At 36.1% G+C, this 26,410-nt stretch overlaps 1 protein-coding gene across 12 annotated transcripts in view; it reads right to left on the bottom strand.

Moving 5' to 3' along the window:
- The window catches only part of PTPN13 (protein tyrosine phosphatase non-receptor type 13), a 209,904-nt gene that overhangs the window by 30,033 nt on the left and 153,461 nt on the right, over window positions 1–26,410 (bottom strand). For 6 of the 12 annotated variants that reach the window (XM_059066385.2, XM_067036014.1, XM_059066374.2 and 3 more), the window contains 16 exons: window positions 25,725–25,871; window positions 24,186–24,279; window positions 21,625–21,710; window positions 20,763–20,925; window positions 19,195–19,409; window positions 18,982–19,080; window positions 16,760–17,124; window positions 15,642–15,822; window positions 13,858–14,016; window positions 13,176–13,347; window positions 12,864–13,074; window positions 9,217–9,287; window positions 6,539–6,600; window positions 3,471–3,564; window positions 2,620–2,757; window positions 2,432–2,520 (listed from right to left, as the gene is read on the bottom strand). In XM_059066385.2, the coding sequence (XP_058922368.1) occupies window positions 2,432–2,520; window positions 2,620–2,757; window positions 3,471–3,564; window positions 6,539–6,600; window positions 9,217–9,287; window positions 12,864–13,074; window positions 13,176–13,347; window positions 13,858–14,016; window positions 15,642–15,822; window positions 16,760–17,124; window positions 18,982–19,080; window positions 19,195–19,409; window positions 20,763–20,925; window positions 21,625–21,710; window positions 24,186–24,279; window positions 25,725–25,871 (2,346 nt within the window). Of the gene's footprint in view, window positions 1–2,431; window positions 2,521–2,601; window positions 2,758–3,470; window positions 3,565–6,538; window positions 6,601–9,216; window positions 9,288–12,863; window positions 13,075–13,175; window positions 13,348–13,857; window positions 14,017–15,641; window positions 15,823–16,759; window positions 17,125–18,981; window positions 19,081–19,194; window positions 19,410–20,762; window positions 20,926–21,624; window positions 21,711–24,185; window positions 24,280–25,724; window positions 25,872–26,410 lie in introns of those variants that run through there. The other 6 variants (XM_059066378.2, XM_059066387.2, XM_059066379.2 and 3 more) reach the window with 3 other exon arrangements.

The following is a 26,410-nucleotide window of genomic DNA, read 5'->3' as shown; positions in this document are numbered from 1 at the left end:
GTTATTTGTATGGAAATATGTTAATATAAATGTTTCAGACATTACATGAAATTCCTAAAAATCTTATATGTTCTGGTATAATGTTATAAGTCATAATTCTAGTTTACTTTAAAACATATATCTCAGAAATAACTAAATTTCCTTGTCAATTGCATTATTATGAACTTTCATCAAATCTTTAACCGTGGTCATTTTTAAGTCTTTTGTCATTTACAGGCAGCTCTGGGTGTACTCTGATGCTTTTGCAAAAATGTTCCTATAAAAGGGTTTCATCTTCAAGGAATTCATGGAAAAGCCTCTGACAAGTACAGGTTTCTGGTAACTGACTATACTGCCGAACTCAATGAATAAGCATTTTCAAAACTCTAATGGAAACCTGATGAATTCATAAAAGTGCTAACAAAAGATCAAGATGAAAAAAAAATTAATTACATGGGAGTGAGTGAACTGATGAGGATGATTATAATTTTTGTGACTTTGTTTGAATAAAAAAAAATCTGATGTAAATTTATGTAAAAAGAACTTAATGTAAAACAATGCCACTCTTCTCACATATTTTCTCTTGTTTTGGAAAATATAGATATTTTCTGTTAAAATCGTGATTTATGCTGACGTAATAGGTTGATTATTGTTATTATAAATGAATTAATAAATATTTTAAAGTTTCAACAAAAAAAGAAAGTATGAGACAGATTTTTACATACTTGTGGAAAGTGTAATGATCAATTTTAACTGAGAACCAAATTTAGAATCACGTGACAAAAATTATATTAAATTACATGTTTTCATATGCATAATAGAAGTGTAAAACCCAATAACAATAGCTATCTCAGATGAAGATCAGGAATGGGTAAAAAAAGGAGCTTGCATTTTTAAATGATTGTTTTAAATATTTTTTTTACAATGAGGATGTAACGTCTTCGTTATCAAAATAAAAAAAGCAACTTGAATGAAGTTTTCTGCTATAAACTTTTGTTATAATAGCTCAGTGTAAAAGAGAATCTATATTATGTTTAGCTTTTTTTTTTTTTAAAGAAAAGGCATTGGATTTTGAAATGGAAATTAAAGATTTTTATTTATTGTCTTAGTTAAGAGACTTCAGAACATACATTTTAAGGGGTATTTTAAATAGTATTAGTAAAAATATGATTATAGTATGATTTAAAATGTTCAGAAAACCTTTTCCAAGAGCTTATTGTTATAATTATTAATATTCAGATAGTAGAAAAGAACAATAACAAGTAAAAACACTACAGCATGATACATTGTGAGCTATTCAATATTTGTGTAATCATTTTTTAGATTAGGAAATACATACTAAAACAGATACAAGCTTCCTTGTATTTACACACATTAATTATATATAAGTATTTAATGAAAATAATCATGTGTGTGGGTTATTAGATATGAGATTGTGTGTGGGTACGTGCATGGTAAGAATCCAAACCAGCTTAGTTTTGACAATTCTGAAGATGTTCAATAGGAAAAATCAGAAGACTTGTGAGGGAAATTATCCTAGAACAATGGGCAAGATCAGATTCATATAAATAGGGTGATGCCTAGTTTGAGCAGGCTTACATATTATTTATCTACTATTTCATGCTTTATTCTTAGTCAGCTCAATGTCCCAGAAGATCTGAAGTCTAAGTCTTAAATAAGTCTATGATTACATTTTTGAAAATTAATTGTTTCTTTCTCTTCCTTCTTCTTCTTTTTTTTTTTTGGCTTGGGGAACTTGAATAGTAATTCTTTCCCTGGCATAGGATGACTCTTAAAATGCAAAAAATAAAATTAATCTCAGATGATTCCAACTTTGGGGTTTTATTTTTTTAAGATTTTAACAAACATATATACTATATATTAAGCACTAATTCCTGTACAGCTTATTTTTACTAGTTTGCGTCCAACTAGTTTAATGTATTATGAATGTCAGCTGTCTAAATCTTTTAAAACATGTCTCAACTGAAATTGCAGAGCAATCAGAGCAAAAGCCATGGAATAAATGAAAGAATGAGATGTTTCCATGATAATTAAGACCAAGGATCCATGAGGGGCAAAAGAAAACAAGCACTCAAGGATAAAAATCAAGTTTTCTACTCAGGTTAGGTATTAACTGGAATGGGATCTTGGAATTACCAACTTTTATTTGGTGTAATAATAATGAAGATGCAAAAAGAAAAAAGGTTTTTGGGCACTTTTTTCCTGAATGGAAACCTTCACCAAAAGAGGTTAAATGATTTAAAGGCAAGTTCTTTCTCCAAAATGAGTAAATGACATCAGTTCTAATTCTTACTGAGGTTACTAACCAGCCATCAGGATAGTATCTTTAATACTTAGAAGGGAAACTGGTAGGTAGGGAGAGGTAAGGCCTCATCAGAGAATTCTAACAAGATACAGCATCACAGAATGTTTACCTAGGTATTATCCTTACCTTTGTAAGCTCTTCAGGTAAAGGTGAACCATCATAGTCTGTATCTTCTGCTCTCTCTTCAGATAACTTCCCACTGTTTTTCAATGCACCTGGGAAAGAAAGAAATAGGCCAAGAGGAATTAAAATGCACTGTAGAGGCCTTCCTGTATTCCTTCAGTGTACCAACTTACTCATTCTGGTTCATCTACCTGGAGCACAGGCATCTCGTGCTGCATTATTTTGGTTTAAAAGATTCTGAGCTTCCTCATCCACAACATCCAGCAGAGACTGGATAACTTCAGCTTCTTGAGGATCATCATAAATATCATCTTCTTGTACATCAGATTCTTGAAAAACAGTAATTTACATGGGGTTTTACTTTAAAAAATATTGATATGAGAAAGAGACAATGTGTCAAATATAATATGCCAGGTCTTTCAAATTTTAAGCATCCACTTTGAAAAAGCAGCCATGACAGGAAAAGTAGTTTACACTAATGGGACCCAGGCATTTTTAGTTCTAGAACTACTTTCACTGTTATGACAAAAGACCACACAAATGCAACTGAATAAACCAAAATCAATCTCTGTGATACACCTTTTCAAAGGACATTAATAATTTAATGTTTATTTCCCTAACTTAATCCCAAATTGTTAATTTATAAAAGAAACTAAAGAAGTTTCAACCAAAGAAGTTATGTTACAAAGATTAAGGATATAATAGGGCAGCCCAAACATCCCCAAGAAAATATATCTCAGTTATTAGGTAGCCAGTGAATTGCTGCTTCAAAAAATACAAGAAACAATTATCAAACAAAACTGCTATCTCTTCAATCATTTAAAAATCATTTTAATCTTAGAGATGAGAATGAATACTGGACATTTGTACAGTAGTGCAGCTAATATTAATTTTACGCTGTTCTTTTATTTCTCTGAACAATAATCTTTCCTTTTAAAGCTACAGGAACATGTAAGGCAAATGAGAAAGGCTGCCAACATTTCTTTATTACTTGAATTATTAGGGCATTTAGAGTAACTGGATGACTCATTTGGGAAACTACCTTTGGACAGAATCAGGTTTGCTGATTCCTTCATCTGATAAGTAGAACATTTTCCTTCAGGGTACAAAATTTCAATTATTTCTTCCCCATTAACCTAAAGTATAAAACCAAAGCAAATCATTAGTTTACTATTTTACTAACATCCAGGATTAGGGAGGGACTGCACACTGTCCCTCCATGTCCTTCTCCCCTTTTATGTCGGTACAAAATCCTGTTTATATCTCCCCACCTTGGATCAGTGCTTCTAGGAGATACCAGTGCAATGAAATATGCAAAGGGTATGGGACTTTCTATCATCATATATGCCTAGAAACACTAGATTAAGCAACATTAAATCAATATTTTTATTCCAAGAATTCTCACAATGCTTACTAATATAAATTTTGAGTTGTCAAAAGAGAAATGTATTATTTCCTAAATTTATTTGACTGCAGAAATCTCTTTTTAAGGCATATTCTATGGGATCTGTCTTCCATAGAACTTTTTAGAAAAGTTAAATAGACCTACTAAACTTAGAAGTTCAGGGAAATGAAAAAAAGGTCAATCTTTTAAGTATTTGTGAAGTTGTTACATGGACATAGTCTTCAGTTTAGCAATCTGATCAACTGTTGGCTATAAAGATTTTCAGATCTAGTCTAAACCTCATCTCAATTTAAGGAAAAGAGCAATGGATTCATAACTATAAAGTAATAATTAAATGGAATGTAACTTTTAAATTCAGTGGTTAATTGTGAAGCACTTCATGGCACGTAGCCTATTAAAAGAAAGATGATTAGGGCAAAATGCAATATTAAATGATTAGAATAAATTAAAATAATTTTTGGTTTGCTTTAAAGATTTTACTTTTTAAATTAAGATAAAAGGTAGACCTAGAGTCTGTCATACAGAGTGAAGTAAGTCAGAAAGAGAAAAACAAATAGCATATGCCAACACATATATATGGAATCTAAAAAACAAACAAAACAATGGTCATGAAGAACCTAGGGGCAAGACGGGAATAAAGACATAGACCTACTAGAGAATGGACTTGAGGATACGGGGAGGGGGAAGGGTAAGATGGGACGAAGTGAGAGAGTGGCATGGACATATATACACTACCAAATGGAAAATAGATAGCTTGAGGAAATAGCCGCATAGCACAGGGAGATCAGCTTGGTGCTTTGTGACCACCTAGAGGGGTGGGATAGGGAGGGTGGGAGGGAGACGCAAGAGGGAGGAGATATGGGGATATATGAATATGTATAACTGATTCACTTTGTTATAAAGCAGAAACTAACACACCATTGTAAAGCAGTTATACTCCAATAAAGATGTTAAAAAAAAAAGATAAAAGGTAGAGATAGTAGATGCAATGAAATGATCTCTTCATATATAGTGGTTACATAATGTCAAAAAATTTCACTGGATTGTAAAATTCCACTCTTCATGAGAAATTCATAGTACAGACATTAGTATTCAAGGACAGAATATCGTTTGGGAGACTTTGTGGAAGATTTTTTAACTCCAACAAAAAATGTTTGCAATCACGAATAACAAAAGTTCTAATTATTTTTTTTTCTTTTTAACATCCTTATTGGAGTATAATTGCTTTACAATGGTGTGTTAGTTTCTGCTGTATAACAAAGTGAATCAGCTATACATATACATACATCCCCCATCTCCTCCCTCTTGCGTCTAATTTCTAGGGTTTTATGTTAATTTAAACAGAAACTCTACTTTTTCTCCCCTTCAACAACATGGTGATATTTACAAAGAAAATAAGCACTATATAGCATGACTAACACTAGAAACACATGCAAATTCAGTTACTTCAGCTATGTGAAATTGGAGACTTTCTGAATAAATCTAACAAAATGTGTAGCTATATCTCAATCTACAAACATACAGACACCAAGAAATTTTTATTTTTGTGTCCCAATCATTTCTGCCTTATAATTCTTCTGTTGCAATATCTTTTCAAGACATGCTAAACCATGTCACAAGTTTGAGATAACAGTGAAATGAAAGGCATAAAATTTGGGACTTCTGGTCAATTAATTCATTTTCCCCTCCTACACTAAACCCAGCTCACTTCCAGAAATCTTGTCGAGCTGCTAAGATTTTCAGATTACTAGGAGGGAAATGCCTCAGCTCTGGATTTTACATGGAAAGATATTTGAGTAGTGAGGTTCAGAATAGATTGCATGAGATATGTGTGAGATAAAACAGTTCCATGAAATGAAGATCCAGCTGGAAGCTGTGTATATTACATGCCAGAATGTAAAAAGAAATGTTAGCCAAACAAATGGGTATAAATGTAGCCTTAAATAAAGAGCTTGAAAGTGTAATTTAGTTACATATTAAAATATTTTTGTTAAAACACCTCCAGATTTCCCTGCGATAATCTTAAATGATTTAGGTTCTTTCATTTTCTTATGTAGTAAAGCATTTTCTATGTCTTTAAAAAAGCAAGTAAGCCTATTTCTTTTGCCACTACAGTTTTGCCTCACTAGTAGCGGAGATCTGTCATTTGAGAGTCACTGCTGGTCAATGTTAACCCACTCTTTTTTTTTTTTTTTTTCTGTACGTGGGCCTCTCACTGCTGTGGCCTCTCCCGTCGCGGAGCACAGGCTCCGGATGCACAGGCTCAGCGGCCATGGCTCACGGGCCCAGCCGCTCCGCGATCTTCCCAGACCGGGACACAAACCCGCGTCCCCCGCATCGTCAGGTGGACTCTCAACCACTGCGCCACCAGGGAAGCCCTAACCCACTCTTAATTACATTTTTCTCTCTGGTTATCTAAGAGACAACCAAAAGAATTATGCATATTAATAAAAAATCCCAGCACTAAAGCTATTTATACAAGTAATTAGCCTATTTAAGAGCTGAATGTGTGCCCGATGATGTAGGGTTACTTGTGTGTAGGCTTTTCATTATGTGTTACTTAGTAAGTACTATTAGTTCACTAAAAATCAATACATGTGTCTAAAAAAGACAAATATTTAAATATGAAATCAGTTTGGTTCAAAATACAAACAAGCTGCTTATTTAAATAAGGAAGTAGGACACGAAGGTGGCTTTTCATTTACCTTGGAGAATGAGTTATTAGGTGTGAGTGCCGGTTTGCCACAAGGCTCCACAATGTGATGACCTGAAGGAAGAACAGAAAGAAAAGGATAAGCCACTCAGAACCACATTAGGGACAACAAAATAGTGAAAGAAAACCCATATTTCTGTGCATGTTCTTATTTTTATTAATACACTAAGAGAGGTCATATCACAAAGTGACTTAAAATCTACTAAATGGAATCAAATATTAGAGAAGGGTTTATTCCAAGGACAAAGCCAATTTCTTAAAAGAAAATAGTTTGCATAAAAGCTCAGTTTGGGCTAAATGTTTCTAGTGTGAGATACTAAATATAGATTTTCCCAACTAAATGGAAGAGACATTACTATATAGTGCTGAACTATATAGTCACTGGAAAGATAGCAGGCCCTTTATCTCATTTCACAAAGACTATCAATTTAACACAGGAAAATAAGTATGGATACAACTGGAAAGGACTTTTAGTATATTTATAAACCAAATGTGGATTTTAACTCTTAGACATCAGCACAAAAATTCAATACGTATATTAAAAAATTAGATTAATTAATTAGATTCAGTTAAAAATTAGATTCATTATTTCCAGGAGAGATCTTATTAAACTACCAGGAAAAATAATTTAAAAGTATACCAAAAATGAACCACTGGTTCAAAAGAATCATACTGGAATAGTATAAAGCACAATAGTTTATTATTTGTAATCTCTCCCACCTGTTCCCCCTGTTCCTCTCTCCCCCTCTGTCCCCAGGCAACCACTGACCTCCTTTTGTCACTATAGATTAATTTGCACTTTTGTACACATAAATCGAATAATACAATATGGATTCTTTTTTTGTCTGATTTCTTTCATTCAGCATACCTATTTTATTTTAATTATGCTGTTGCATGTATCAACAATCTATTCATTTTTATTGCTGAGTAGTATTCTGTTGCTTGGATATATTACAAATGGTTATTCATTCAACAGATTTTGGACATTTGAGTGGTTTCAGATTTTGGTTATTACAAAGAAAGCTGCTAAAAAATTCCTGTACAAGTTTTTGTGTATGAATATATGCTTTGTTTTCTCTTTAGTAAACAAACAGGAGTGGAACGGCTGGATCATATGGTGGGCATATGTTTAAGTTTTTAAGAAACTGTCAAACTGTTTTCCAAAATGGTTGTACCATTTTACATTTTCATCACTACACGAGAATTCCTATTATTGATACTATGTGATTTTCAGAATTCATAAAGAAATTAGGTCAGAGAATCCCATAAAGACAGATTACTGGGCTTCCCTGGTGGCGCAGTGGTTGAGAATCCGCCTGCCAATGCAGGGGACATGGGTTCGTGCCCCGGTCCGGGAAGATCCCACATGCCCCAGAGCGGCTGGGCCGGTGAACCATGGCCACTGAGCCTGTGTGTCTGGAGCCTGTGCTCCGCAATGGGAGAGGCCACAACAGTGAGAGGCCCACAAAAAAAAAAACAAAAAACAAAAAACAAACAAAAAAAAAACCACAACAGATTACTAGTCAGTTTCTACAGGGGGTCAGGGCACAGCTACCCTCCTCTGCCTTGAAAGTTACAAACAGGAGTCTTCTCAGAGGTCACTAGAAAAATGCTGTCCTGACTGTTCTGTGAGGTAGTTTGACTCTAATGTGAACCAGAACTATTAGAAAGCAGCAAGGACCCCTAAGGCATTCAGATAACAACAGAGAACGAAGATAATCAAACTACAACTGCAAATGGCAGATTTCTTTTAGCTATTTTGGTATTTAGATACTACTGCCTGATAACCTAAAAGTTTAGTTATATAAGAAGTACTATACTAAGAAGTACTGGACTTACATTTCAAATACCCTTTAAGTTCCACCACATTCCCCTGTACCTAACATTCTTATATGAATACTATCAATAAAAGCTATATTTACTGAGCCTGATTATGTAAATGAGAGCATGGAGTCAGACATCCTAGGTTTAAATTCTGGCTTGACTATTTATTAACCCTGTAGCTTGGGCAAGTTATCAAACTTTTCTGTGCCTTGGTTTCCCCTTCTATGAAGGAGGACAATAGTAATACTAGTCTCACAGGGTTGCTGTGAGGATTTAAGCACCTAGAAGAATGCTTAGTCCAGAAAAAGCATTAAATTAATGTTTGCTGCCACAACTATTAAGATTACAATTTCTATTACTATGCTAGAATATAAGACACATACTTTGTTTACTCATTGCTATATTCACAATGCCCAGAACACTGCCTGGCATAGAGAAAAAATTTAGTAACTGTCTGAATAAATTATTATGTGACAATCATTGTGGTAAGTATATTATTGTATTTATGTCTCATTATAACCTTAACAGGTAGATACTATTAATGTTCTTATTTTACTGGTAGAAAATAGAGGCTTAGATACAGATCAAGTAACTTGCTAAGGTTACACAGGACGTATAAACTCAGTTCTATCTGGCTTTAAATGCCATGCTGCTCTACTCTTTCCTATTATACACAGAATATTACAGATGCTTTTTTTTAAGTGTAATTTTTTCACTCAGATCCTGCAAAACAGTCTGGAAGGGCAATAAAAACATTTTGGTGATAGTATCCAAACTTGCTTTTGGGGAAAAAAAACAGTTACCTCGCTATAACTACTTGCTGTCATAAAATGACTATATCCTTACCATTGGCTTTGGCTGACTTTGGAGCTGAAACAGCAGACCTCTTAGAACTGGGAACCACTGGATGACCATCTCTGTGTTGTTTACAAAAAAACAAAACAAAACAAAATGCAATTGTAAATTATTTAAGATGTTTGTTTAAATATCCTTCAAGCCATCTGTTAACTATTTAGCCTCAGGAGCTTTATTTTAGATGGGCTTCAGGGGGTCTAGGTACTTCCTGAAGCTGCAGACAAAATTTTATCAGGGTTCATCTATACATGCTTGAGGGAGACATTCTTGACTGAAAAAAGATTAAGAATCACTTCTTTACATAATCTTTCTTGGGTTTCAGTTCAATACATCACCATATTTCCCCTCTCATTTAAAACACTGGTAATATTCATGATCTAATAACTTAGTTCACTGTCACTCAGGTGATAGTTCAAAGATAACTACACTCAGAAGTCACAGATCACTAAGTTTTGCCTATCTAAAGCCCCTGATAGTGTTTTTCTTTGGAATTACTTAAAGTGAAAATCTAGACAAAATACATATGTTCAAAGCATTATAAGAATAGTACCACCCAACATGAAAAAGTCAAGAGACAGCACCTGGGAAGAGGATTAGAATGTGATTTTATTGTTGCTAATACTTGAAAGAAAAGGGAGGTTGCCTAAGGTTTACAGTGTTGGGAGAGGCCATCAGCCATGGGTCCTAAGCATCCCTGTATGTTCTTGCTGGGTACATTAGAAATGAAAGGCTCTAACCACTTTTTATCTGGACCAATTCTCAAGGCTATGTTCACAGTGAGCAAGCTTGAGGAACTATGTAATCTCTCTCCCCAAACAAAATGCAAGCTTTCTTACAGGCTGCCATAAAGTGGTGGGTTCCCTGGCTCTTCTCACAGTACTCTTCTCCTATACTATAACCCACTGCATGTACAGAAACCCACTGGGCCCACATATGTCATCTCCATGGGACTTGGAGGACATGGGAACTGACACCAATACCATGCTCATGCTGCTTGCTGTGCCTTTAGTAATAAGGTCTTTTGTTTCTGATACAGGAGTTTCATATCTTCTACCAGCATTCATAAAACAATAACTGGCTAGTTTAGTAGCTTGCAAATAGGGTAAAATTACAGACACTTTACAGCTCTTAACAGATAATTACCACAAGTATACAACCTTCCATTACTGTTACCCTGTGGACTTTATTATTTCTTTAATTTTTAAATAAATTTATTTATTTTATTTTTGGCTGCGTTAGGTCTTTGTTGCTGCGTGTGGGCTTTCTCTAACTGCTGCGAGTGTGAGCTACTCTTCCTTGTGGTGCGTGGGCTTCTCATTGCGGTGGCTTCTCTCATTGCGGAGCATGGGCTGTAGGCACACAGGCTTCGGTAGCTGCGGCACACAGGCTCAGCAGTTGTGGCCTGCGGGCTCTAGAGCACAGGCTCAGTAGTTGTGGCTTGCGGGCTCAGTTGCTCCGTGGCATGTGGGACCTTCCCGGACCAGGGCTCGAACATGTGTGCCCTGCATTGGCAGGCAGATTCTTAACCGCTGTGCCACCAGGGAAGCCCCACTGTGGACTTAAAAGAGGGCAGAAATAAAACAACAGAGGAGAGAGAGCTGGAAGAAGAATGAAGGGTAAGGTAACTATGATTGCTACTACTGTATCTTTAGTGACGCCAGCAAAGATAAAAGTAGAAAGAGAAAAGAAACTGATTTTAGACCTAGGGTAAGGGGTGCTCTAGTAATTTGAAGGCAAAAAATTCATCTAGATCTATGGTTAGCAGAAATGTGTTCATAAAAACATTTTCCAGGTTGTTTGAACACTTTCCTCCTCCACTAATTAACATTCAGGTACACCTATGAAAATAACTGTATGCCAATCTAATTTTTAGAAATACTGAAGAAAACCGGTCAGGGGTTATGTTCAAGGGAAAAAATACACAATCTAACTTAAAGGTTCAGAAGGAAAAATGGATTTATGATCAAATGATTTAATTAACAGTTTCTATATTTTGGAAGACATACTATATAAAACTCACCATGTATTGCAGATACAAATGTGAAGTTTTCTCTTATGTAACATAAGACTGTAATCTAGAAAGCCTGGGTTCATGAACATGTGGCAGGCAGAGTAATGGCCTCCCAAAGATGTCTGCATTATAATCCCCAGAACCTTTGAATATGTTACCTTGCATGGCAAAAGGAATTTTGCAGATGTGAGTAAATTAAGGATCTAGAGATGAGGAGATTATTCTGGATTATCTGGCTGGGCCCAATGTAATCACAGGGGTCTTTATAAGTTAAACAGAGAGGTAGGAGTGTCAGAGTCCTACCTATGTAGGACTCTACCTACGTAGTCTTATGTCAGATGTGACGACCAAAGCAAAGAGTGCTGTGATTGCTGGCTTTAAAGATGGCAAAGGGGCTTCCCTGGTGGTGCAGTGGTTGAGAATCCGCCTGCCGATGCAGGAGACACGGGTTCGTGCCCTGGTCCGGGAAGATCCCACATGCCGCGGAGCAACTAAGCCCGTGAGCCATGGCCGCTAGGCCTGCGCGTCCGGAGCCTGTGCTCCGCAACGGGAGAGGCCACAACAGTGAGAGGCCCGCATACCGCAAAAAAAAAAAAAAAGATGGCAAAGGGCTATGAGCCAAGGAATATGGGCAATGTCTAAAAGTTGGAAAAGCAAGGAAATGGGTTTTCTCCTGCAGCCTGTGGAAGGGAGCTTGCCAACACTTTGATTTTAGCACAAAGAATTTGTAGTAATTTAATAGTAGTAAGAAACTAATACATAGGGACTTCCCTGTGGTCAAGTGGTAAAGAATCCACCTTCCAGTGCAGGTGACACGGGTTCAATCACAGGTTGGGGAATTAAGATCCCACATGCCCCTGTGCCACAACTACCGAGCTCGCACACCTCAACTAGAAAGCCCACCTGCTGCAAACTACAGAGCCCACACACCCTGGAGCCTGCACAACAAGAGAAGAGAAAACCCGCATGCCACAACTAGAGACGCCTGCGCGCCGCAACTAAGAGACCATGCACCGCAATGAGCACCTCAACGAGCGCCACAACAAAAAGATCTCACATGCCGCAATGAAGACCCGATGCAGCCAAATAAATAAACATTAAAAAAAGAAACGAATACATATTTTTTTTTTCAATTTATTTCCATTATTAAGTGAAAGAAAAGTTGCTATTAGCATTTTTTATAACATGAAATTGTCATGAGGTATAGTGAATGTGATAGTCTATGCCCCATTGGTTGTAGACATGAGGGTCAGGTAGGACTCACCATGTCCCAGCTCTGGGAATCAGCCAGGACTGGTCTGGGCTAGTCAATATATTCTTACCCCTTTTCCTCATCAGGGCTGGTCTTAATTTAGGTCCAAGGCAATCAGCACACAGCCCTTGCTTTACTATGGTGATTGGTGAGACCTGTTTGAGGATTGCTCTGGATAGTGTGGGATGCAGGTGTGAGGCATGAAAACTGACACAGACATTTGACTACTATGAAGGAAACACATAAATTACTAACCCCCATTCACTTAGTCTGTGAATTACTAATTCAGGATATCTTTAACAAAACCTAGTATCTTTTAATGGCCTGAAATGCATGTGCACACACACACAAAATCCGTGAATAATTGTAGAGTACCTTGTTGCTTTCAGCACCACTGAAGGAAGTGACATGTCTAATGCTCTCTTAGCTTCTTCCAAAGTCATTCCATGTGTGCTGACTCCGTTCACATAGTGGATGATGTCTAAGAGCTGGAGATTACCCTCAGTGGCTGCAACTGACCTCGGATTGATATCACTAACATATACCACTTGATGAAGGCTGTCGTGACCTCCAGATAAGGAAAAACCTTCAGGGAACAGAAAAATATTTGTTTCCTTAGTCTTCACAGTACTTACTCTTAATCTAGTCAAGAAAAATCACACTGCACAAAGCTTGAATTTGCATTACCCAGCTCCTCTTTGTTGCATGTAAATGTAATGTCAGGTAGCAAATCAGGCAGCACTAGCATCCTGGGTAATTCTAGAACTCGGCCAAGAACTAATCTGACTGTCTTGGGTGCAGCTCGGAGTAGATTCACTGCATCTGTGTGAGTCATTTTTGTAACATCTGTATCATTAACCTATAAAAATGAGAATGGGGCAAAGTAGGATTACAATTACTGGAATGCAGAAGTTGCCAACAAAATACAGTAATTTCCCTAACTTTTTATATAATTTATTTTAGCCAGTAGGAGATTCACAATAAAGAGTGGTCTCTAGTTTATTGGTAATCCCCTCTACTGTGGAAATCATGAACACAATGGCCAAGTAATTATAAATGAAATAATAATGTAAAATACCTAACAAATGTCATTACTTTGCTAATACAGAAAATTTATTCTTATAGCAATTTAAGAAACTTTCTCTCCCCGAGACCCAAGATAGCTTGTTTAATGCCTTAACTGAGATTGAGCATTTTCCAAATTATTACTACATAAAGGCTTTTACTTTTAAGAGGTGGAGAAGGAAAACATAAACCAAGCAGTGAAATAAGAGGATTATATTAACTCAACCTTCTTGCTTTTCCTTCTGCAGCCCTGGATTGATCTTTGGCCACATTTGCACAAATAGAGTCTGCTTAAATGTCTTACCTTTATGAGCCGGTCCCCAGGTCTTAGCCTTCCATCACTTTTGGCTGGATCCTGAATGACATCATGAACATAACAACCAATACTCTGATTGCCTTTGGTTACTGTAAAACCCAGGCTTCCTTTTTCCGACTTAATTAGGGTAATGTGGAGTTCTATCTCCTAAGGAAAGAAAACAGTGATTCTTTTAGGTTGTCTATTTTGCTGTAAAGGCAAAGAGAAAAACAAATATTATTTCCATTGATTAACACAGGAGGACACTAAACCTTAAAAGGTTACTTAACTTGTCCAAGTGAAGAAACCAGGTATGTCCAATTCTAGAAAATGCCTCCCTGCCCTTGTAAGAGTTGAGTTTAAATTCAACATTATGTGCTTGTCTAGACATAGCTGAGACAGAACTTACTCATGCTTCAATTCTTGTATTTTCAGAACAAACAGGGACAAACACCCATGCCAAGAGCAACAAAAGAAAGTTTTTTGGGGGGTAAAAATATGAAGCCTGGGTGACTATATATCACAACTGAATTTAGTTGTATATATATATATACTATATATATATATATATATATATATATATATATATTTTTTTTTTTTTTTTTTTTTTTTAAGATTTCAATTGAGACAAGGTTGCTTACAGCTTACAGGTATGATGACAGACTTCTAAGGAAATCATTCAAAGATTATTTTCACTCTGTTGCTGAGAATGAAATTGAAGATGTAGATGCTACACACACACACACACACACACACACACACGCACGCAATTATAGGAAAATGAAGTATCTGGAAAGATTAACTCCAAAATGTTTATGGTTTTTGAGTGGTGAGATTATAGGTGGTTTTAATCTTTGTTTTCTAATTTTCCTATAATAAATATTTATTACTTAGGTAACAAAAAAAACCCAGTATTGAAAAAGGGTGATTTCGAATCAGTGTTAAGTCTATTATTCTTGGAAATTTGGCTTCCAAACTGAATTTGTAGCTTTAGAAGTTCTAGGGCTATTAGTAAAGAAAAGGATTCCATTTAGGCACCCATAAAACAGTGTGGAGGAGAATAAAATTACATTCAAACTTGATTAAAAAGTAAACAGGTAATTCATCAGAATGTGGGAAATAACAGGTACTGTGCTAGCTGCTCTACATGTTATTTCATTTAATCCTCACCACAATACTATGAGGTTACTAGTCTCATTTTAGAGCTAAAACTACTAAGACTCGAGGGGTGGGCTGTGACGAAGTGGGGGAGTGGCAGGGTCATATATACACTATCAAATGTAAATTAGATAGCTGGTGGGAAGCTGCTGCATAGCACAGGGAGATCACCTCTGTGCTTTGTGACCGCCTGGGGGGGTGGGATAGGGAGGGTGGGAGAGAGGGTGATGCAAGAGGGAGGAGATGTGGGAGCATGTGTGTATGTATAACTGATTTAGTTTGTTGTAGAGGGAAAACTAACACACTATTGTAAAACAATTATACTCCAATAAAGATGTTAAAAAAAAAAAAAAAAAAAAAAAAACTACTAAGACTCAGAGGATTAAGTAATTTGTCCATAGGCGCCTGCCAAACTGCAGCAAGTCAGTGGTAGAGTCAGGATTTGTACCCAGGTCTTTTTGCCTTTTTCCCTAATTCTCAGCAGAGAAACATACCAGCCAGATATGTTATCTATTTACTGGACATAGATACGAGGCTAATCTAAAAGACAGCATTTTCCCTAAAGGGAAACTGCGGAGGACTACATTTTACTTGAGAAAATATGGAATTTTCTTCATACAAAGGAAATAACTCACCAGTTCAAAGTCTTCAAGGTGGTTTTCCAAGTCATTTTTCAAAGACGTCAAGCTTTCCTGTCTAGTTGGCTCAGAAGTGTGACATATGTGATATTTATCCATTGCATTAGTGGAAGCAGATTCTGACTGAGATTGACAACTCTGCCCAGAAGTTACATCGGGTAGTCGAGGGGAAGGATTACTACAGTGACAAAGTAAGACTACTTTCAAACACAATGCAATGTCAATATAGTAAGTTTTTGCCACAAACAGAAAATGCTCAACAAATATTTATGTTTGCTTTTTATTGAGATCCTAAGCTACTTTTTGTCTGATTCTGGACTATGAATTTATTTCACATCTGTTCTATGCTAACATTACTGATTCTTATTCTCTGTTTACCTCTTTAAGCTGCATAAATCAGTAAGAAAAGTTAAATAAGTAATACTTTTGACTCCTAGTTGTTAATTCAAGGCTGAAGCTAATGTTATTAGAAGGCTAATGTGTGTTTCAACACAAGAAAAGGGAAGAAATAAGAGAAGAGTAAGTCTTATTCTTGTAGTTATTTTGGATGACACAACAGGAAAAAAACAAAAAAAAACCTTGAACATATAGTTGGACCTGAATATATCCAAAGTTGTAGCTAAACCATAAAATGTCTGAATAACTCTCATAGGTACAGATGTTGTCTTTCCCTTTGTATTCCTCTATGCTTTCTATCATTTCTTCTGTCCCCCTCTTCAGTACTCTTTTATGTCCTACCTTTTGCAAACTCTCTACCCACTTCCTCCCTACCACTTCCCTTTATATGTCTACTCCTTACTCTTCTATCCCATCACTATCAAAATAGGTCTGTTCTCCTTCTGATAAGTAACACGAATGATGGTGAACTACCAAAAACTTTCTTAATTACTAGTAAATATGCTCAAAAGAGCAGCAAGGCTCAGGTCAAATGGGTAGAGAGTGTGCTAACTAAAACTGTCAGACACAATAGCTAGATATCCAATAGAGTCACCTTCTGCCTAACGATTGTGAGGTTCACAGATAGACACATTTCATTCTTAGAGAAATGGAGGTGGTTGCTCTTGTTACTAACACCAACCAGCTGCTTTGAGGGCTACACATAATATTGACAATACCTGTCCTCAAGTTCTGGTTTATTAGGTGTTTTCTGAGGATAGTAAAACATGGTACAAATGGTATTTTCTTGACTCATGAGTGCGTCGTGTTGACTTTGTGCCTGTGACACCATGTTGCTTAGAGTCTGATGCAAAGCTGAACTCCAGCTCATATTTGGTATCTTTGCCGGAGCTTTCACTAAGTCATCTTCTCCACTCCCACTACTGTCACTATAACTGTCTCTCCTGGATGGGGACGTGCATGGTTTCTTGCTTTTGTCAGACATTTCATTTTCATCTGAGTTGGTGCCTTGCTCCACACATGCTGTCTGAAGAGGGTCTTTACTGTTGTTCGGAGGTACTTGTGCTGGAGAGTGCAGTGGGGTCTGTAATGGACACATTTAAAGAGATCAGAGTGTGACAACTTATATTAACTTATATTTTCATTTGGTTGAAAATGAACTTGTTAAACATAAGCACTTCCTATTAAAATATTCAATTCATTTTTTTGATAACAAGAGTAATTTATGCTCATTAGAGAAAAAATCATATGTAAAAGTAACAACTGTTAATATTGTACAACTTATACTTTCATTCATAATTAGAGTTACAGTATATATTAATATCATACTTTGTATCCTGCTTTCAAAATTTAGGTTTCTACCATGAGGATCTTCTGAGGTCCTTAAATATGCTTTGAAAACAACTGCATAAACCGTATAATAATCTTACAGATGGCTATAGCTTCAATTTATTTCAGAATTCTTTTATTGGATAGAGTTGTTTCTAGCTTTTCACTATAAATAGAAATCTAGAACTTCTTTGTATGTAGATTTTCACCTGAGTTTCTCATTATTTCCTTGTAATTTCCTGTAACAGAAATAGAATTTTCTATATTCAGCAAGTAAGATGTTTTTAAAGGCCTTGTTAAATATTTCCACATTGCTTTCCAGAAAGATTGTATCAATTCACATACTCAAGAAATTTCCAATCAGTTCTTCCTATCTGGTTCCCCAAATCAATGTAGTCTCTTAAAATGCTATTTATAATGCACCTTATGGAAATGTTACTTTCCTGTTAATGTCCTTATAATACTCCCTCCTTCTCCCAGATATAAGGGTTAAAGTTTCTGGGCCCAGACACTCCGGCCTTTCACACACAGGGATCATGTTCATTGGTAACGGAGCACTATTTTAAGCAGACAGGCCAGAGGCTGTCTTTCAATTAGATTATTATTCATCTATGTATGGATTCCCACCTATCAGTATGCAATGTATAAATAACCATCAAAATAGATTTTGGGGGCTTTCCTGGTGGCGCAGTGGTTGAGAGTCCGCCTGCTGATGCAGGGGATATGGGTTTGTGCCCTGGTCTGGGAAGATCCCACATGCCACGGAGCAGCTGGGCCTGTGGGCCATGGCCGCTGGGCCTGCGCGTCCGGAGCCTATGCTCCGCAACGGGAGAGGCCACAGTGGTGAGAGGCCCGCATACCACAAAAAAACAAAAAAAACAAACCAAAAAAACAATAGATTTTGGATCCTTTAGCTATTCCTTAACATAAGAAAGGAAATGGACAAACATATTGCCTACTATGTGATTTCTAGTATTAAAAGTTAAGGCAGGGCTTCCCTGGTGGCGCAGTGGTTCAGAGTCCGCCTGCCGATGCAGGGGACACGGGTTCGTGCCCCGGTCCGGGAAGATCCCACATGCCGCGGAGCGGCTGGGCCCGTGAGCCATGGCCGCTGAGCCTGCGCGTCCGGAGCCTGTGCTCCGCAACAGGAGAGGCCACAACAGTGAGAGGCCTGTGTACCGCCAAAAAAAAAAAAAAAAAAAAAAAAAAAAAAAAAAAAGTTAAGGCAAAAAAATCTTAAATAATTCTCATTTTCATCTAAACTAGCTCAGAATGAGGATTACATTTCCAAATCTGGTTCAATGAAGAAATGGACAAAAGGTTTTTGTAACCATTGTTTTATGTCTTTTTCTATTTATGTTTGGAAAATAAATTCCTAAAATCCTAGAATCTTAGAATTGGAAGGGAGAGAAGAGAAAGTGAACTAAATTACTTTATATTACAAACATAGATTACACTCAGAGATTATGTGACCCACACAAGATAATACTCCTAGCTAAAGAAGTAACTAGGATGAAACCCAGGAGATCAAACTATGATGAAACCACTACAACTGAATTAATCATTCAATTGATACTCTGTAAATATAGAAATTACTTTTCCTAAGTCTCACCAAAGGAGCAGGTTCAATTTCTGGTAGCACACCAGGTGGTGGTCTGCAGAGAAGCAAGGATACTTCTGGAGATGTTCCCCTGAGAGCAGATATGACTTCCTGTGGGTACCATGAGTGAGAAATGAAGATACAGTTAAACTAGCATTATGAAATCATTCTAAAAAGCCAATCCAACTCATTAAAAATGCTGCACTCCACATGCTGGGGGCTCACCTGCTGAGACAGTCCTTTCAGAGAGGCTCCATTCACTTTCAAGATAACATCTCCCACAGCAATTTGTCCACTTTCTGCTGCTGGCTGTCCCGGAAACAGCTTTTTAACCCTTACTATGCTGATGTTCATTTGCTCAGGTATAAGATTATCTTCTCGAGAAAAACTGAACCCTAGGCCTGAGCTATTTTTAAACAATTTCACCTCAAATGTATTCTCTGGAGAAAAAAAATATAAAAGAAAGTAAATATTCTTAACAGGCTGTGTATACATATGAACATATAAACATATATACTTTTACATACATTTTAAAAAGCCCATTTCCACCATATTTAGAGCTTTATGTGCAATTATTGTATGCTTATTCTATATCCGATTTCACACTCTCTATTATTAAGAAAACTTAAGCTGCATGAACTAATACGCTGTTTGAACAGAAAAGTGGGTTCTGAAATAAGGGTTCTGAAAATGAAACTATGTTTTAATTCCATATGCTTTATAAAACTGTACAATGACAGAGAAAAAGAGGGAAAAAAACAAGAAAGGAGAAGAATAAGAGAAATTCAGGTATACAATGGGAAAGAGATGGTAAGAAGAGCAAAACAGATGATAGAGAAGGGTTAAGGGCAAGTGAGGTGACCTTCTAATATTTAGGTGAGGTACGATTTAATCCAGAAAACTGCAAAGCATTGTGATAAAATTCTCATCAACAAAAGAAATTAAAAGAACAATAACCCGGAAAGCATGAAAAACATATTTAGAGAAAGTAATGGAAGAAATAAAGAACGTAAGGCAGTGAGATTATGTGGATACACTAATTTTATTTTCATAATCAGGAAAAATAATATAGCTTGGGCTAATATTTTCTTTTTATTTTGGAGAATAATTCAGAGTTGTTAACATTTGTATAGTCAAAGAAAAATTTAAAATAAAGACAAAAAAATGACTATATACCACCACGACCATTTATAAAGTAAAGGACATTTATAACCTCAAAAGGAAGATAGATGGACTCAGAAGGCACTTCTGTATTATGAACACATTTAGCCTTATGAAAAACTCACTACCACATCAGTCTTAATTTCCTGATTTTACTTCCAATTAGTGGTATGTCCAAAGGCTAGCAAAGTTTGTAAGAAAAACCAGGATCTGGGAACTGTTAGTGAATTTCTGCCCAGGCTTAGCTTCACAATCCATACAGTTAAACAGAAATATTAAAAATGTAAGACTCAAGGTTTCATATGGGTTTGAAGCCATTCTCAGCAATTATTTATATTTATCTTTTTCCTTTACAAATTTTATTTTGAATTTGACAACTATTTAAGGCACTATTAAGTGAGCATAATTTGCTTCATGCATGATTTCATTATCCAAAGCCTTTCAGACTTCAACAGCTACAAACGTGTCTTTTTTTTTAAAATTTAGTATAGTGCTGCATCAGATTATTATTTACACTTGACAAGAATAAATAAAGAGACCCAGGTATGAATTGTGATCCAACATGTAAAAATCAAATTTTAAATAATCCAGGAATAAGTTTAATGTGAGGTGACAGTCTCCCAAGGTCTGACCTTCAGTGACAAAGCTGTAGTCTTTGACGTGAGTCATTTTCTTCATCATTTTTTCCGGGGCTTGACCTTGGGCATCTGGATCTGAGAGGGTACACTGTGGGGTTACAGGGACATGTTCTTTGGATGCTGGAGACTGTCCCTTTTCTAACAACAGATGAACCACCTGGACAAATAGAACAGTACTTCATTAACTAAGAAGAAAGTTTTATAAGAAAGTAGGTAAGTTTTCAGGACTTTGTATAGTTGATGGTATAAAATCATTTAAAGTAACTACCTGGTCTACCAAAATAAAAGTAGAGGGAGAAAAAAATAGAGGGAAAAAGCAACGGAATGAAAATTTCAAAATCAACGTTTTGAAAACTGTATAAAAAGATAAACTATTAGAAAGAAAAAAATTCTATTATAAAAATAATATAAACATGTTATAGAAAATTCAGGTACTAAAATAAAATCACCACTAACCTAACAATATAAAGACCTTTAAAAATAATTTGGTAAACTCCCTGACTAAAAATGTATTAGACCAATGTGAATTTAGCCTCTGGGTTGAAATAACTAGAAGTGAAAATCACTAGATACTTGTAGATGTTTATGAAAAAAATTTTAATGCAATCTGCTTCCTTCTTCCTGTCAGAGCTCTGTTAATATAAGGGCTAAATGTGATAGAGAAAGCCAGCTTCCTAAATAAAAATTCTCATCATAATACTTGCTTCCCAGTTTGGAGGGAAAAATACAAGCATGTTTACACGAATCAGGCTTTGTTTCCTGACTAATAAATTTGGAGATCTCAGCGAAATTGGTATTATTCACACATTATGATGTTTTATGGTATCTAGAAAAGGTTGGTATAATGATCTATTACCTGTCCTGTATTTCTCAGTGTCTCCACAGCTTGCTTATGAGTAGCTCCTTCCAGACTAACTCCATTGACAGCTAGGACACGATCACCTACAAATTAGGCAGTAATGTTTAAAGAAGCAAATCATAAAATAAAGATTCTACATGTTCTTTAATACCTTATGGTCTTGTTTTGTACTAATTTGCTTGAGGAGAGACTCAGACAAATTCTGGACAAAACTGTGTCACAGAGTTTCTTTAACATGTACTTAATTCCTTTCTCAATTCTATGGCTAATCATTTTAGAACAGGATATTGTATATATTATAAAATCATTTTAAATTAGGGAAAAAAGATAAACTGAACTACAAATGTAGAGAGACTGGAGAGAACAAACCTAGTTAGTTCTTATTAGAAATGCAGATGTCAGTGTTTTTGCAAGGGCACTATCCCTTTTGCATTGCAATCTCTGGCAATTTGCTTCTTAGAAAGTATCAATACAAAACATGAACTAAAACACTGTTGAGATATTTTCTGATACGAGAGAATAAGCTTAAAATAAAAGTTTTTGGCCCACCTCCTAGAGTAACGAAAATAAAAACAAAAATAAATAAGTGGGACCTAATTAAATATAAAAGCTTTTGCACAGCAAAGGAAACCATAAACAAGACCAAAAGACAACCCTCAGAATGGGAGAAAATATTTGCAAACAAAGCAACTGACAAAGGATTAATCTCCAAAATATACAAGCAGTTCATGCAGCTCAACATCAAAAAAACAAAGAACCCAATCCAAAAATGCGCAGAAGACCTAAACAGACATTTGTCCAAAGAAGACACACAGATTGCCAACAAACACATGAAAAGATGCTCAACATCACTAATTATTAGAGAAATGAAAATCAAAACCACAATGAGGTATCACCTTACAATGGTCAGAATAGCCATCAACAAAAAATCTATAAGCATTAAATGCTGGAGAGGGTGTGGAGAAAAGGGAACCCTCTTGTACTGTTGGTGGGAATGTCGTTGGTACAGCTGCTTTGGAGAACAGTATGGACATTCCTTAAAAAACAAAAATAGAACTACCATATGACCCAGCAATCCCACTACTGGGCATATACCCTGAGAAAACCATAATGCAAAAAGTCATGTACCACCATGTTCACTGCAGCTCTATTTACAATAGCCAGGACCTGGAAGCAACCTAAGTGTCCATCAACAGATGAAGGTGTAAAGAAGATGTGGCACATATATACAGTGGACTATTACTCAGCTATAAAAAGAAAAAAAATTGAGTTATTAGTAGTGAGGTGGATGGACCTATATAATGGAATCTAAAAAACAAAAAAAGGTTCTGAAGAACCTAGGGGCAGGACAGGAATAAAGACGCAGACATAGAGAATGGACTTGAGGACATGGGGAGGGGGAAGGGTAAGCTGGGACGAAGTGAGAGAGCAGCATGGACACATATACACTACCAAATATAAAACAGATAGCTAGTGGGAAGCAGCCACATAGCACAGGGAGATCAGCTCAGTGCTTTGTGACCACCTAGGGGGGTGGGATAGGGAGAGTGGGAGGGAGATGCAAGAGGGAGGGGATATGGGGATATAAGTATACGTATAGCTGATTCACTTTGTTATACAGCAAAAACTAACACGCCACTGTAAAGCAATTATACTCCTATAAAGATGTTAAAAAAAAAACCCCAACAAAAACCAAAAACTAAAAATAAAACTACTATATGACCCAGCAATCCCACTACTGGGCATATACCCTGACAAAAACATAATTCAGAAAGATACATGTACCCCAATGTTCACTGCAGAACTATTTACAACAGCCAGGACATGGAAGCAAGCTAAATGTCCATTGACGGATGAATGGATAAAGAAGATGTGGTACATATATCCAGAGGAATATTACTCAGCCATAAAAAGGAACGAAACTGGGTCATTTGTAGTGATGTGGATGGACCTAGAGTCAGTCTGTCATACAGAGTGAAGTAAGTCAGAAAGAGAAAAACAAATATCATATATTAACACATATATATGGAATCTAGAAAAATGGTACTGATGAACCTATTTGCAGGACAGGAAAAGAGACACAGAGGTTGAGAGCAGACTTATGGACACAGCGTGGGGAGGGGAGGGTGGGACGAATTGAGAGAGTAGCACTGACATATATACACTACCATGTGTAAAACAGATAGCTAGTGGGAAGCTGCTGCTATAGCTCCGTATAGCACAGGGAGCTCAGCTCGGTGCTATGTGATGACCTAGAGGGGTGGGATACGGGCGGGGGTGGGAGGGAGGCTCAAGAGGGAGGGGATATATGTATACATGTAGCTGATTCACTTTGTTCTACAGCAGAAACTAACACAACACTGTAAAGCAATTATACTCCAAAAACAAATTTATTTTTGCAATTATATCAAGGAGATTTTTAATGCCATAGTCTTAAAATAATTGATATGTTCTAATTTCATATTATGAATAATTTGAACGTCTGTATCAACTTTCCAATTTCTTCTTTATTTGTTGAAGTGATAATCCTATATGTAATTCCCATACACACACTCTACCTTTGTGAATTCTGCCATCGGACTCTGCTGCTCCCTTGGGAATAACAGCTTTCACATAAATGCCACCATGTCTGACACTGGTATTCACACCTCCCTAAGTGGTAAAAGACAAATAAAAAAGTATTTTGTAATATGAAAAATTTCCCAATCTATCTTTCAAATCTGAGACATAGAAAGCGTTCAATTCATCAGCCAAAGCAGCAGCAGAACATCAGCACATGCAATTAATTCAATACCCAAGAATATTTCTAGTAAGTTTTCCAAATGTTAAAGCAGTTACTTTTTTAGAAAAATTCATTATTCAGAAAATAACAACATGCCAGATCTTGACTGTATGAGGAGTGCTCTTCCTTTTATAAGTCTATACCATGCATTACACACAAGCAGCAAGCAAAAATCCATCCATGCAAAATTAGTGTGAGAATATAACTGTCAGAAAAAACAGCATATGGAATAATATACTTCAGATCATATTTGCTAATCTGAAAGCAAATCTCATGAGTTAAGGGAAAATTTTCTTTTCATTTTAAAAGGTGTTGGTATAGAAGTTTTGTTACAGTGTAGATGAGATCTAATGAATAGATTCTCCAACTCTTGTGGATATTCAGCTTTTATTTCCCTTCACAATAGGAAGATAATAAAATTCCGAAGAAGTTACGAACAAGGGGGAAAGGGTTACAGTATTATTAAAACTGAAAGAAAAGTAGGTTTGCTTTTTGATCTCTATATGTGCTATTTCTACCTTACTTCTAAATGGCTTTTCTTTTTTCTTTTTTTTTTCCTTTTGTGGTATGCGGGCCTCTCACTGCTGTGGCCTCTCCCGTTGTGGAGCACAGGCTCCGGACGCGCAGGCCCAGCGGCCATGGCTCACGGGCCCAGTCGCTCCGCGGCATGCAGGATCTTCCCGGACCGGGGCACGAACCCGTGTCCCCTGCATCGGCAGGCGGGCTCTCATAAATGGCTTTTCATAACTAACAATATCCTTCAAATGTCATAAATGATAATGTTACACTTAGGGTACAGTGTATATTCATTAATAGAATTCTAAAGTAATTTCATCAAATAGCCTATGCTCATATTTTAACTACTTTAAAAGTACTACATATATTCTTGGGAACTTCTAATATTAAGATACTAATCACATTTACATGTTAAGATGTATTATGAAGTGAATGGCCATATAAATATTTATTAGAATTTAATTATTTATAATGTAGGTTAAAATGTATTATTCCATGCTAATGCAGAAGATGTCAAATGTATACAAAACATACTTATTAATTTTATATTTTTCAAGTCTTGTATTCAGATTAAGCAAGTATGAGATCTATGGGGGAAAACAGCATTTGTCTAATTTCTTTTAAACCACAGGAAAAAGTGAGTAGCACACTCAAGTTTTTTAAAAGAAGTCTTAAGATATAATTCAATTTTTAATTTTGGAAATATTTGACAAGTTTCCCTTTTGAAGCAAAATAATTCAATTAATAAATTGACATACAATAGGCTGCTGGAAATGGAGAAGAGAAAACATTTGAAAACCTTGTCAAACAGTACCGTGACACTTATCCCCAAGCTGTTTTCATTTTTAGCCAGTTCAACCTCAAAGATATCTCCAGGTTTAGGAGGTGATGAAGGAAAAGTTTTAAAATTCATTTTGTTGGATGTATTCATTGAGGAGGAAGATTCCTTAACAAAGAAAAACAAACAAAAGGATTTCTTGTTAGAGTAAAACTGAATTATTAATGGAAGATCAATATGTGTTTTTCTTTTTAATTAAGAAAAAGTAAGATATTAAGGGACAGAGTAGATCTGAAGATTGTGAAGTTTGGAAGAGATCTTAGGGATCATCTAATCCAATGCCTTCATAGTTTATGGTTGAGGAAATTGAGGTTTAGAGATTAAAGGGCTTTCTTCAGGTCAAACAGATATGGCACAGGGAAGCCCAGAACCCAGTTCAAACCCGGCTTTTACATAATCCTTATCCAATGCTTTTTATATACTCAAATTTAGAAAGTATTTCCATTTCATTTAAAAAATAATACATATCAAGCAGTAGCTTTTAACTTGGGCCTTTAAGATGAGTAGGCCTCATGTTTACTTTGCTAATGTTTACAAATCCACTATAAACACAGACACAACAGCTAAGCCCAGTTTATAAGGACATAACTCTCTTACACGAGGAATGTTTTTCAGTGAACAAAGGCCTTAAGGTTCTTTTCTGAACC

Source organism: Kogia breviceps, chromosome 6 (genome assembly GCF_026419965.1).
Source record: "Kogia breviceps isolate mKogBre1 chromosome 6, mKogBre1 haplotype 1, whole genome shotgun sequence".
NCBI lineage: Eukaryota > Metazoa > Chordata > Mammalia > Artiodactyla > Physeteridae > Kogia > Kogia breviceps.
The sequence above is the reverse complement of the archived record's forward strand: the minus strand, read 5'-3'. Positions and strand labels throughout refer to the sequence as shown.